This window comes from Canis aureus, chromosome X, assembly GCF_053574225.1.
Source record: "Canis aureus isolate CA01 chromosome X, VMU_Caureus_v.1.0, whole genome shotgun sequence".
In the NCBI taxonomy this organism is placed as follows: domain Eukaryota; kingdom Metazoa; phylum Chordata; class Mammalia; order Carnivora; family Canidae; genus Canis; species Canis aureus.
The window spans coordinates 120171385-120183508 of record NC_135649.1 but is presented as its reverse complement, the minus strand read 5'-3'; the positions used below and the strand labels follow the sequence as shown (position 1 = coordinate 120183508).

The following is a 12124-nucleotide window of genomic DNA, read 5'->3' as shown; positions in this document are numbered from 1 at the left end:
AGATCACAGGGCACACACCCAGGGATAGCCCAGGTTCTGTTCTAGTTTCTACTCTCATGCTCGCTGCATCGTACTGAAAATGGGAGTCTGGAGGCACGGGAGGGGTCTCGTGTGTGAGACCGAGCATGCCCCCCACCCCATCCCCAGTGTATATAAAGCGGCTATCCTCACAAACAGGTGGGTTTCTGCACCGATAACCACACCACGTCTGGGCACTGTTTGGAGAGCTCGGGCCCAGAGAGTCCACACAAGTGACCTAGATCCAAACCTCCGTGGAGGGCACACGGTCTAGAAGCCGGTGTTTTGCCCACGGATTTGCCTCCGGCCTTCAGAGTCAGGTGGAGCTCTTGTGCGCCGTCGGAGGGCTGCAAGCATGCCGCCTGCCCCAAGTCCCCGCAGGAAAACACCAACTGCATGCAAACACCTCGGCCTGCAAGGAGCGCCCCTCTGGGCAGGACCACTCACTGAGCTCACCCGAGAACGGCCTGTGATTTCACCTCAGCCTACAATGATGCCCTGCCTGAGCCCCTCCATGTCCCTGCAAACCCCGCCATGAACTAAACAGCCTCTGAGTCAAGCCTCTCCTCTTCCTCCCACGCCAGCCGTTTGTGCCCTTGTCCTGCCCTGCTGGATGTACCCATGTCCTGTCCTCCTGGAACCGGGGCAGGGGACCTTGTTTGCTGTTGTGCTGACATCAAGAATCTCAAGATGTCATCCTGTATTAGCGGGGTGGGTCCCAAATTCAGTGACAGGTGTCCTTATAAAGGACACAAGAGGAGACCCAGAGTCAGGGAAGCCACGTGAAAGAGGGGCGCACACATGGGAGGGATGTGGCCCCCTGGGCAAGTGCAAGAGCCTCTTAGCCAGTCTCCCTGGGCATATGCCTTCCTCATGCACGTCACCAAATACCCACGGCGCCCTGTGCTCCGGGAGGCTGGTGCTCTGACGGCAAAGAGGGGAAATCTCAATGCTTGAGCTTGGCATGGGCTCAGTACGCTCTGTCCTGGGAGAGCCTTTGCAGAAGAACGTCTTCTCTGAGAGGGCACACGCAGCCACCTCTTGTCAAAGCCCTGCCCTGGTCTGTGTCCTCCTGGCTTGGGGTACTCGCGAGCGTCCTTCCTCCTCCGCCTATGATACTCTTTCAGCCCTATGATGGAGCCCCCAGGATGAATGCTGTCTGGGCTGCTGGCCTGCTCCCTCTCCCTGGCTCCCAAGGAAAGTGGGTTAGCTCAGCAGATACGTGGCCATGCAGGGGGATGGCAACGTCTGCTTCCCCCAACGCTCAGCCCACTGCACCCTGACCGTGTCCCCGGAAGCAAGGGGTGGATCCACTCCCTGCTCTAGTCGTGGTACCCGGCATCTGGTGGGCGGGTTATCAAGGCCTGTGGCATTCGTGAACTGAATAAATGCCCCGACCATCCATGTCTCCTTGAGAGCCCTTGTGGATCTGTCCTATCACGCTTTTCTGAAATTCCATTTGAACCTAAAACTCTACCCCCAGAGAAACTGTCAGCAGCAGGAAGTGCCACCTGTGTTCAGCCGTCTGGATGGACCCACCAACAGTCTGGCAGCGGGAAACCACCTTAACTGCTGCAGACGACTGGCTACCTGTGTTGTTCAGATGACCCAGTGGGGCGACTTTAAATGCCTTCATCAGGCTGCTGGCAATCACGCAAGGTGATCACAACTGGTTTAACGAGATGGCTGCTGAGATAGGGCTGGGGCTGTCAGGAAGGGACCAGCTCGTCGGGCTGCAACCCGCAGACCCAGGGATGACTTCCATGTTTGTGTTAGGAGCACACACCCAAGCACGAAAAACACAGCCTACAGGAGAGGGCACCAGACACACCACGGGAAGAGCTGACGATCATTTTTATCTGTACGAACGCTCTTTCTCTTGGAAAGGTATCAGGGATGCGTCTGTGGCCAAATTCCTCAGACGAAGACAGGTAGGAACATTCTGGGGGAGAAGTGCCGGCCAGGGCTTCACTCTTCTCCACCAAAGCCTTCATCCAGATGCTCCCAGGTGCCAGGATCCCGCACGTTCACCCACGGGACCAGCAGGATACCAGCGTCACCAGCGGTGTTGGCGGGGGTGACACAATTGCCCTTGAGAAGACCTGCGATTGGTGAAATGTTGCTTCTTTTTCCAGCCGTGAGAGGAGGCACGAGGCTGAAACTGTCATGGTCACTGCCTGAGTCGCTGCCTGAGTCGCTGCCTGAGCTCCCGAGGCCTCCACTGCAGGAGGGACAGTGAGAGCACTAAGCACCTGCCGCCAGCTTGCAGAGCAACGTGAGGTAATGCTCGCAACTGCTCCCAAGAGCGCAGGGCACACAGGATAGGCTCTCGACAGGCACAGGTTTGGTGGGGAAGCCACTGAGAGCCTAGAAAGAGGCAGTAGCAGTGGGAAGGCCACAGAAATAGCTCTGAAGAATTTAGAAATAAGCAAGTATTGCACTGCTGTAGGGGTGGGCCAGTGGGTGAGGAAGGGACGATCTGAAGGTAAGCCGCACTCTTGGATGGCATCCCCTAAAAGCACTCAGAGAGATCACAGCCTGTGACCCACAGGAGATGTGATCCACATGAAGTGGAACCAGAAGCAGTATGGTCCGCAGGCCGCACACATACCCGCCCGGACACACCCACCCGAGGTTCCCACAGCGCCCTCTCTTCCCGGTGAGAGCCAGCAAGGCCTCCACATCCCCCGTAGCCATATCTCTGTGCCCAATGGTTCAGGCCTTCGAGACACACAGACACTATGGCCATCAACTATCCCCGGTCTCTCAGGCTCTGGACTTCTGCCCAAGAGGCCCCATGTGCCATCATGGAGGACAAGATGGGTTCGACAACTCTTCTGAGGACAAGACTGGTCAGCAGGCTGGGACTAGGGCGACAAAACTGACCACATGCAACATCTCCCCCAAACGGGCAACAGGGTGCTGCCGCACGTAATTGCCAGAAATGGCTGAGTCTAGCTAAGCACTGGGTATCACTTCTAGGTTAGAGGAAATAGAGGGGATAGAGGAACCGGTAAGGAGACACCAGGTGGAAACAACCAGACAAATCCTGGGTGTAGACCATTCCATAACATCACTGGCCTAGACTCTTTCAAAAAGTCACTATCGTGGGGGAAAACAAACATTATGTGATTGAGGGATGGGGAAGTTTTCTGACTTAAAACAGGATAAAGGCACATAACTACCACAAGGAACCCACCTGGAAAACACTAGCGTATTTTCAGCTAGACACAGAAGCCATCCTTGCCTCCATGTTCCAATACAGTCATTACTGAGAATCTTTTTTTCTTTAAATTTAGATTCAATCACCCAACTTACAGTACATCATTAGTTTCAGAGGTAGAAACCAGTAATTCATCAATTGCATCGGTGCTCATCACATCATGTGCCTTCCTTAATGCCCGTCACCCACTTACCCCATCCAAAGTTGTCATCACCAAAACAGTACGGTACTGGCACAAAAACAGACACGTAGATCAATGGAACAGAACAGAGAACCCAGAAATAAACCCTCAGCTCTATAGTCAACTCATCTTTGACACAGCAAGAAAGAACATCTGCTAGAAGAGACAGTCTCTTCAACAAATCCTGTTGGGAAAATTAGACAGCCACATGCAGAATGAAACTAAACCTCTCTTAAACCACACACAAAGATAAACTGAAAGCGGATGAAAGACCTAAATGTAAGACAGGAATCTATCAAAACCCTAGAGGAGAACACAGGAAGTAACCTCTCGGGCCTTGGCCACATGTAGCCACTTCTTGCAAGACACGTCTCCAAAGGCAAGGAAAACAAAAGCAAAAGGAACTACTGGGACTTCCTCAATATAAAAGGCTTCTGCACAGCAAAGGAAACAGTCAACAAAACTACAAGACACTCTACAGAATGGGAGAAGATATCTGCAAATGACACATCAGATAAAGGGCTAGTTTCCAAGATCTATAAAGAACTTATCAAACTCAACACCCAAAACCCAAATAATCCAGCCAAGAAATGGGCAGAAGACACAGACATTTCTCCAAAGACCCACACATGGCCAACAGACACATGAAAAGATGCTCCACATCACTCATCATCAGGGAAACACAAATCCAAACCACAATGAGCTACCACCTCACAGCTGTCAGAGTGGCTAAAATTAACAAGGCCGGAAACAACAAACGTTGGTGAGGATGTGGAGAAAGGGGAATGAATCCCCCTGTGTTTTTTTTAATTCAAACACACTGCTTGATAAAAATACTCTCTTCTGCTTCAGAAAACATGTTTATTGCTCAGCCATTTCTTCTCCTGGTCTGGAATGTCCGTTTGTCTTCTTTGGTCCTTTCTGTACTCGACAAACATCCTCCAGGTGCTTTCAGTTGAAAGTACTGCTCTGTCCCTATTATGCCCTTGCCGTGTTCATTAGCAAGTTACGCACCGATTTCACTCACCATGTTTTATGTCCCATCTGGACTCTGAGACTAAGAGAAGAGACTTGTTTTGAATCCCGTACAGCACCTGCCGCCGCACATTTCTGAACAGACATGCGGAGTGGAATGCATGCCTCTGGAGCTGTGCTGTCCACCACGGTGGCTGGCAGCCACAGGAGGCTACTGAAATTTAAATTAAATACAAGGGAAAATTCCGTTTTCAGCTGCACTAGTCACATTTTATGGATGCGGGTACCAGGTGTCCTTCCTGTCTACAATGCAGATAGAGAACCTTCCCATATGGTAGGCAGATCTGCTAGATGGACAGTGCTGGTCTGGAGAGCAGAGGAACGGTTCTCATCAAGGACACCCCACTTCCCTTACATATACAGGCTGGGGAGACTCGGGATTTCAGGACATGAGAGGCAGGGAATCCTGCTGCTTGCTTTGGCTTTTGTCCCAAGACCTCAAATAAGCTCAGATGTGCAAACGACCACTGTGGTCTTGTTCTCATTTAGTGTAGAAATAGGATATTCTACTCAAGGTTGCACCAACTTTGGTTTGTTCCTGGATCTCTCCCTGACTAGCCACATCATTTGCAAGATTGTTAAGGAGACTACCATTGATCATAAAGAGGAACATACCTTGATTCAGCTCCTAAGCCCAGGAGAGGACGGTCAACGTAGCACAAGCAATGCCAATGAAAACGGTCCACCAGGCAAGAGTATGTGGAGACGACCACCCTCCTCCCAGACAGGGGCCCTCTCTGCGTAGACACTTTTCCCACTGACACTTAGCTATTGAATGCAGACATCACAGGAGAGGATGTGAGGGAGTCACAGCATAAAGGAAAGGAGTGACGTGCCTGCTAAAGGCTCAAAAGGTCTGCTAAACCATGCCAGAATGGCAGTCCACCTCTACAAAGCCAATGGGGAAATACTTCTTAACTCAGAAATGATGTGACAAATAACACGTTTTCAAGAAAACTCTCCACACATGCCCTAGAGGCCATTTTAACCACAGATATCTGCAACAAACAGCCAAGACTGCCCCCACCCACTGTAACACAATTAAGTGAAGGTTTTCATAGATCAAACGCTCTGATTATTAGTCACTGGTACTCACATACGCTTGACAGTAGGAAATTTATCTTGAAATGTCATCTACTCTGGTATGACACTATTCTATTTTCCAGCTATGGGCTATGCCTGAATCCCTTTTCAAATGCCTCATCCCAAGGTGTGACCAGTCATCTCGGCATCTATGTAACGAGTGCCTGGAGTGGACATGTCTTGCGGGCATTACTTCCCTTACTCTTTTACAGTGCATTCAATCGGCACCTACCCTCGGAAAATGACAGAGTTACCGACATGTAAATCACAGAAGGAAAAAAAAAATTCAGAGTAAATGGCAATTAATCAGAAAGACAAAAGGGACTAAAGAATCCCCAACACACTGCCTTTCCAGAAGAAAGGAGGAACAAAGTAAAAATCGATCATGAGAAAATATGAGGACGACAGGACAACAGTCCTCCCACGATTATAATCCCTGTGAATCCAAGGTGCCAAGCAAAGCACCCTGGGAGGTCGAGGGCTGCAGGAGAAAGCAAGGACGGGCATCACACCTGTACTGACAGGAATCTGCTGAACAGTTCAGCCTCTCGCCAGCTGGACAAAACTCTCGTTTATCAGCAGGATTATGCAAATTGGATCTCAATCCCTTCTCAAGCATTCTCGAAAGAGGAGCAGCTGTGGTGACCACTAGTCAAGTGACCAGTAACTACAAAAACGACCTTGAGGTGGACAGAGTCCAGGTCAACCAGAAAGCATCACAAGGGCACACAGTTAACTAGGCTTGGTCCATACTTGGATTGCTTTGCTATTACCAAAGACTTTTCTCCAAGACACAAGAGTCCCTTCCTTCCTTCCTCCTGGGGGGGCCTTCCCCAGGCCCCCAGCAGCACGTTACTCCAAACGGAGAAAGTCGGAGTGAGGGCCGCCTGCGGTGGGGGCTCTCCTCCACCACCAGGCCTCCGACTGGCCTCCAAATTCCAGCAGATGTCTTTGCAAAGGTGGAAGGAACTTAAGTGTCACCTAGCAAGCTGAGCTCAAACCCAAGCACGTGCTGTTAGCTCCCGGGGGAGCAGGGTGGAAAAGAATGTGAATGCACCACGGCAAGGCTGCCCTGGCATCTGGCACGGAGACCCCAGCGCTCACAAAGGGGTTTCCAAGACGTAGAGCAGACAGGGGATGATCATCTCACGCCGAGGGGGATCTCGGCCAGCTCTCGGGGCAGGCGGTAACCGCATTCGGGCGTACCGCAACAATCCTTCACTCGGCTCTACCTTCCTGAGATGCTCCCAGGACCCTGGGAGTGTAGGGATAGGGGGACACTCAGAAGAACCAATGCACACGAAAACCAACGCACACGAAAACCAACGCAGACGAAAAGCTCCTCGTCTGTGCTTAGAAAAATTCTCATACATCACGTGGGGGGTCAGATGACCACGTGTTTTGGTTCCTGTGAAAATTAATGTGGAGCAAGCGCTAACATTCTATAAGGAAACTCCATTTTTGTCATCAGCTTCATGGATGCTCCAGGGTGGAAAAATGGCCTAGACAAGGTGAACAAGACGACCATGGTGTCACAAGGATTCTGACCACGGCCCGGGCACGACGCGGAACCAGTCGACTCAAGCAGCAACTTCCTGAGCTCAGTGAGCACCACAAAGCTCCTGCCCCTCCAGGAGCTTACAGGGTGTCCTAGGCCCCAGGCAAACAGGCACCTCCCAGCAGTCTCGGGTGCTATTATCTGGCAGATGCGAAACTGAGGGAGCACAAAGAAGACCAACGTAGGTCATCTATTCTACTACATAGAGGACAGAGGGTAAATTATAATTAACAGTTGCAAATATTCTTCTTGTGTCCTCACACGATCCCTCTCTTGTTATTTTCTGATTTTTAAGAATTTAAAAATAAGCTTATTTTCCTTTGGTAATTTTTATGGATGTTAAAAAATTGGACGCCTAGAATATACATTTTACGTGCACTGCATTTTACATATTCCGGTGGTCTCAGTATTCTTAACATCCACCGTCCACTGGGCCCCGTTATCGATAACAGACATACGGGTTTCTTCCTAAAGCCCTGCATTGGACTGTCCAGTACGACAGGCATTCATTCGCCCAACGAGGCTACTGAACACTTGAAATGTGGCTGGCTCGAGCTGAGACCTGCTTGTATGCATAAAATACCCACGGATTTCAGGGACTAGGCCTCAAAAATGAAGGTCATAGATCCTGGAGAGTTTTACATTGATGTAAGGAAAGACGTATTTTATTTATTTATTTATTTATTTATTTATTTATTTATTTATTTATTTATTTTTTGGAAAGACGCATTTTAGATGTGTCAGGATAGGGAAAAAAGTTTGTTTCATCTGTACCTTTTTGCTTTTTCAGTGGTGCTGTGCAACATTTTATGCAGTCCCATCTCTATTAGCCAGCATGGCTCCGCACAGCAGACTTCTTGTGTCTTAAAGAGAATGGGCCCACCCCTTGTGCTCCTAATTTCAGTTATTTTGCAAACTAGATAATCTTCCCTATCCAGAAGCCGAGACTCTGTGGAATCGCTGTCATCTTCTACCTTCGAAAATATCTTGTCCTGGTTCACAAACAATCCCAGTCCCCTTTTCTCTTTCTCTAAATGGCATCTGGGAGCCAAAATCATAACCTGATCATAGCTGATCGTTACCCCACCAACAAAAACAGAATCCGAGAGCGTCTTTCCTATTTGGAAGGACGGCAGCCTCATACATTTCAAACTGGAAATGTACTGGAAAGTGCTCTGGCGTCATCAATGTTTCTGCAGAAATCTCCATTTACTTCCTCATTCCCGTCTGCTTAAACAAGCTTCTCCTGAATAGAAGCCTTCCCCCATGAAACTAATAGTTTTCGATTTTCACTGCCCTGAGAACACCAGTCCTGGGGGTGACGCTGACAAATGGAACTTCCAGAATTCACAATTCTCAAACTCCAACCTACTGCAAGAGGACTCATTATGAATGCATGGTGGAGTGTTCTGCACACAGCAGATACAGGGAATGAAGTCAGGTGCTGCAGAGCTACAGGAGGGTAGCAGCAGGAGAGACCGACTGAGATAAAGCAGCATGTTTTGGAAAGAAAGCGGTGTTTTCTACAAGACATCCTGTGAAAGAATGGGATAAGTGCACTTCCGAGAAAGTTCTGCAAAGCCTTACTACCTCGGAGAAGCGTTAAAGCAGAAAGGAGAAAAGAGGGCAGAAAATAAGGAGGATATCTTCCCAAATGGCACGAACTCTTGGTTCTCTGACCATTTCACAGGATTGGGTAACAGCGCCAGGGGCTAAACTATTAATCTGGCCTTAGCTAGTGAGTAGAGCCCCCAGCGAGTAACTGCCCCTGCTGGAACCAGGTCACGTACGCCACATTCAGGCTTCAGGGAACAGCTGTGTCTGAATCTGGGTCTCAGAACTAAGAGTCCAGCTCATTTGGAAGTTTAATACATTTAATTTTAATGAGACTTCGGAGTTTGCATCCATATTCATGAGACACCCACTACAAGTTCTTTGGACCCTTCCCGAGAGGGGAAGGAGTTTCTTTGACAATTAACTTCCTGACCACCTGAGCAGGAACATTCATGTCTACAAACCAGCCTTATCCATCCCAAGAGGTTTCTGAAATTGAGTCCATTCAGATTTAGTACCTGCATACACTGTTTCTTGCAATTAGTGACCTCTACAGAGATTTAATTTTGTTTTTCTCTTCCTTAGGGATTCACCTGTTTCTATCTCTGGGTTTATAAAGTGACTGGGACGCCCAGGTGGCTCCGTGGGTGCGAGTCACTGCATGCAGCTCCCCGCAGGGAACCTGCTTCTCCGTTTGCCTGTGTCTGTCTCTCTTGGTCTGTCATGAACATATAAATAAAATCTTAAAAAAAAAGTGTTATTACTAGCAAACCACCTAGCAGGGAGCAAGGTCACCCTGGAAAGATGAACAGGTCATCTATATTTAGGATCCAATGGATGTGCAGTCACTCTTCAGCTCTGTTCCTGAGCTGTGCGACCTTGGGCAGGTGACTTAACATCTCTGAGCTGCAGCACTGTGTGTTCTCATTGGAATGCAAATACTTCCTCATCCTCTGCAGGGTTTTAAGGCAGTAGAGGCATAAAAGTCTCCAGCGGGTCAGGAGCGTCTGCAAAAAACACAGGCGTTTTCAGAGTTCTACAAGGCCTTCCGGAGGCTCTGAGGGTCGGAACCCTGTAAGAGGATGAAGCCATGAAGCTCGGTGCGCAGGGTTTGGGCAGCGCTCCGGTCCGTTCCGTGTTGATTCGTGCACTGAGTGTCATTCTGCTTCTTCAACTCTTCTTGGCTGTGACCCTGCACAGGGGCGGTGCAGGGAGTAGCAGTGCGAGGACCCAGAGTCCCTCGGGTCCGTGGCAGGCGCAACCTGCTTCCCCAACTCTCCTGCACTTGGGTCAACAGTGTGGCCTAAGGCGGGGCCAGCAGGGGTGCAGCCCTGCAGTCTGCATCCACTCAGCCCCTTCCTGTGCAGAAGCAGCCCCAGCCTCAGGTCCCCACTCTCCTGCACTTGGGTCAAGAGTGCGGCCTGAGCCGGGGCGGGGACGGGTGCGGCCCCGCAATGTGTATCCGGCCCCGCAATGTGTATCCGGCAAGTCCCTTCCTGTGCAGGGGCAGCCCTAGCCTCAAAGTCCCAAGTTTCAGGTCCCAAGTCTCCAGCACCTGGGTCAAGACCGCGGCCTGAGCCTGGGCGGGGACGGGTGCGGCCCCGCAATGTGCATCCGCCGTGTCCCTCCCTGTGCAGGGGCAGCCTGAGCCTCAGGTCCCAACTCTCCGTGCACTTGGGTCAAGCGTGCGGCCTGAGCCGGGGCGCTGGAGGGGCGGGAAGGGGTGCGCCCCCCCCCCCGCCCCCCGCAGTGTGCATCCGCCCAGCCCGTCCCTCTGCAGGAGCAGCCGGAGCCTCAGGTCCCCAACCCTCCTGCACTTGGGTGAAGAGTGCAGCCTGAGCCTGAGCGGGGGTGTGGAGGGGTGCGGCCTCCGCAATGTGCATCCGCAAGCCCCTCTCTCCGCAGGGGCAGCCCCAGCCTCAGGTCCCAACCTTACTGCACTTGGGTCACGAGCGCAGCCTGAGCCAGGGCGCTGGAGGGGGCGGGGAGGGGTGAGGCCCCGCAATCTGCATCCACCCAGCCCCTTCCTGTGCAGGGGCAGCCGCAGCCTTAGGTCCCAACCGTCCTGCACTTGGGTCAAGAGTGCGCCCTGAGCTGGGGCGCTGGGGGAGCGGGGAGGGGTGCGGCCCCACAATGTGCATCCGCCCAGCCCCTTCCTGTGCAGGGGCAGCCCCAACCTCAGGTCCCAACCGTCCTGCACTTGGGTCAAGAGTGCGCCCTGAGCCGGGGCGCTGGGGGAGCGGGGAGGGGTGCGGCCCCGCAATGTGCATCCGCTCAGCCCCTTCCTGTGCAGGGGCAGCCCCAGCCTCAGGTCCCCACTGTCCTGCAGTTGGGTCAAGAGTGCGGCCTGAGCCGGGGCGCTGGGGGGGCGGGGAGGGGTGCGGCCCCGCAATGTGCATCCGCCCAGCCCCTTCCTGTGCAGGGGCAGGGGCAGCCCCAACCTCAGGTCCCAACCGTCCTGCACCTGGGTCAAGCGTGCGGCCGGAGCTGGGGCGCTGGGGGGGCGAGGAGGGGTGCGGCCCCGCAATGTGCATCCGCCCAGCCCCTTCCCGTGCAGGGGCAGCCCCAACCTCAGGTCCCAACCGTCCTGCACCTGGGTCAAGAGTGCGGCCTGAGCCGGGGCGGGGAGGGGTGCGGCCTGGCAATGTGCATCCGCCCAGCCCCTTCCTGTGCAGGCGCAGGGGTAGCCCCAGCCTCAGGTCCCAACCGTCCTGCACCTGGGTCAAGCGTGCGGCCCGAGCCAGGGCGCTGGGGGGCCGGGGAGGGGTGCGCACCCCCCGCCCCCCGCAGTGTGCATCCGCCCAGCCCCTCCCTGTGCAGGGGCAGCCCGAAGCTCAGGTCTCAGTCTCCTGCACCTGGGTCAAGCGTGCGGCCCGAGCCGGGCGCTGGGGGGCGGGGAGGCGTGCGGCCCTGCAGGGTGCTTCCGCGAGCCCCTCCGTCCAAGCCCCTTCCTGTGCAGGGCCGCCGGAGCCTCGGATCCCAAGCCTCCGGCCCCGGGGTCAAGGCCCGTCCAGCCGCAGCCTCCCCCACCCCCGCCCGCAGCAGCGCCCCCGCCGGCGAGGTCACGACCCCGGCCCCCGCCGCGTAGGAGGCCGCGAGCAGGCTGCGAGCGCGGCGCGGCCAGGTGCGGGAAACTGAGTCCGCCGCGGCCCCCGAGCGCCGCCCCCGCCCCCCCGCAGCCCGTCCCCACGCGCGGCGCGGCCGCCGGAAGTGCTGCCCCGGGCGGCGCCGACGCCAGCGCCCCGCGCGCCCCCGCCACTCGCCGCCGCCCGCGGGGGTCCCGGACGCCGCCCCGCCGCCCCGCGCCGCGCCGAGCCGAGCAGCGCGCCGTCCCCGGGCCGCGTGGCGCGCGGCGGCCGCAGGCTACGCACCGAGGAGGAGGCCGTCCATGTCGAACAGCAGGTGGGTGGCGGGCCGCGGCGGGGCCCCGGAGGCCGCCATGGCGCCGGCGGACGCGGGCGCGCGCACGCCG

At 54.1% G+C, this 12124-nt stretch overlaps 1 protein-coding gene across 2 annotated transcripts in view; it reads right to left on the bottom strand.

The window, feature by feature from the left end:
- PUDP (pseudouridine 5'-phosphatase) overlaps positions 1–12124 on the bottom strand; it is a 148449-nt gene extending 136325 nt beyond the window's left edge. For both annotated transcript variants that reach the window (XR_013374615.1, XM_077888097.1), the window contains exon 1: positions 12024–12124. Coding sequence is in view for 1 of the 2 variants with exons in the window: in XM_077888097.1 (XP_077744223.1) it covers positions 12024–12093 (70 nt within the window). In the remaining variant the exon portion in view is untranslated. The remainder of the gene's footprint in view (positions 1–12023) is intronic.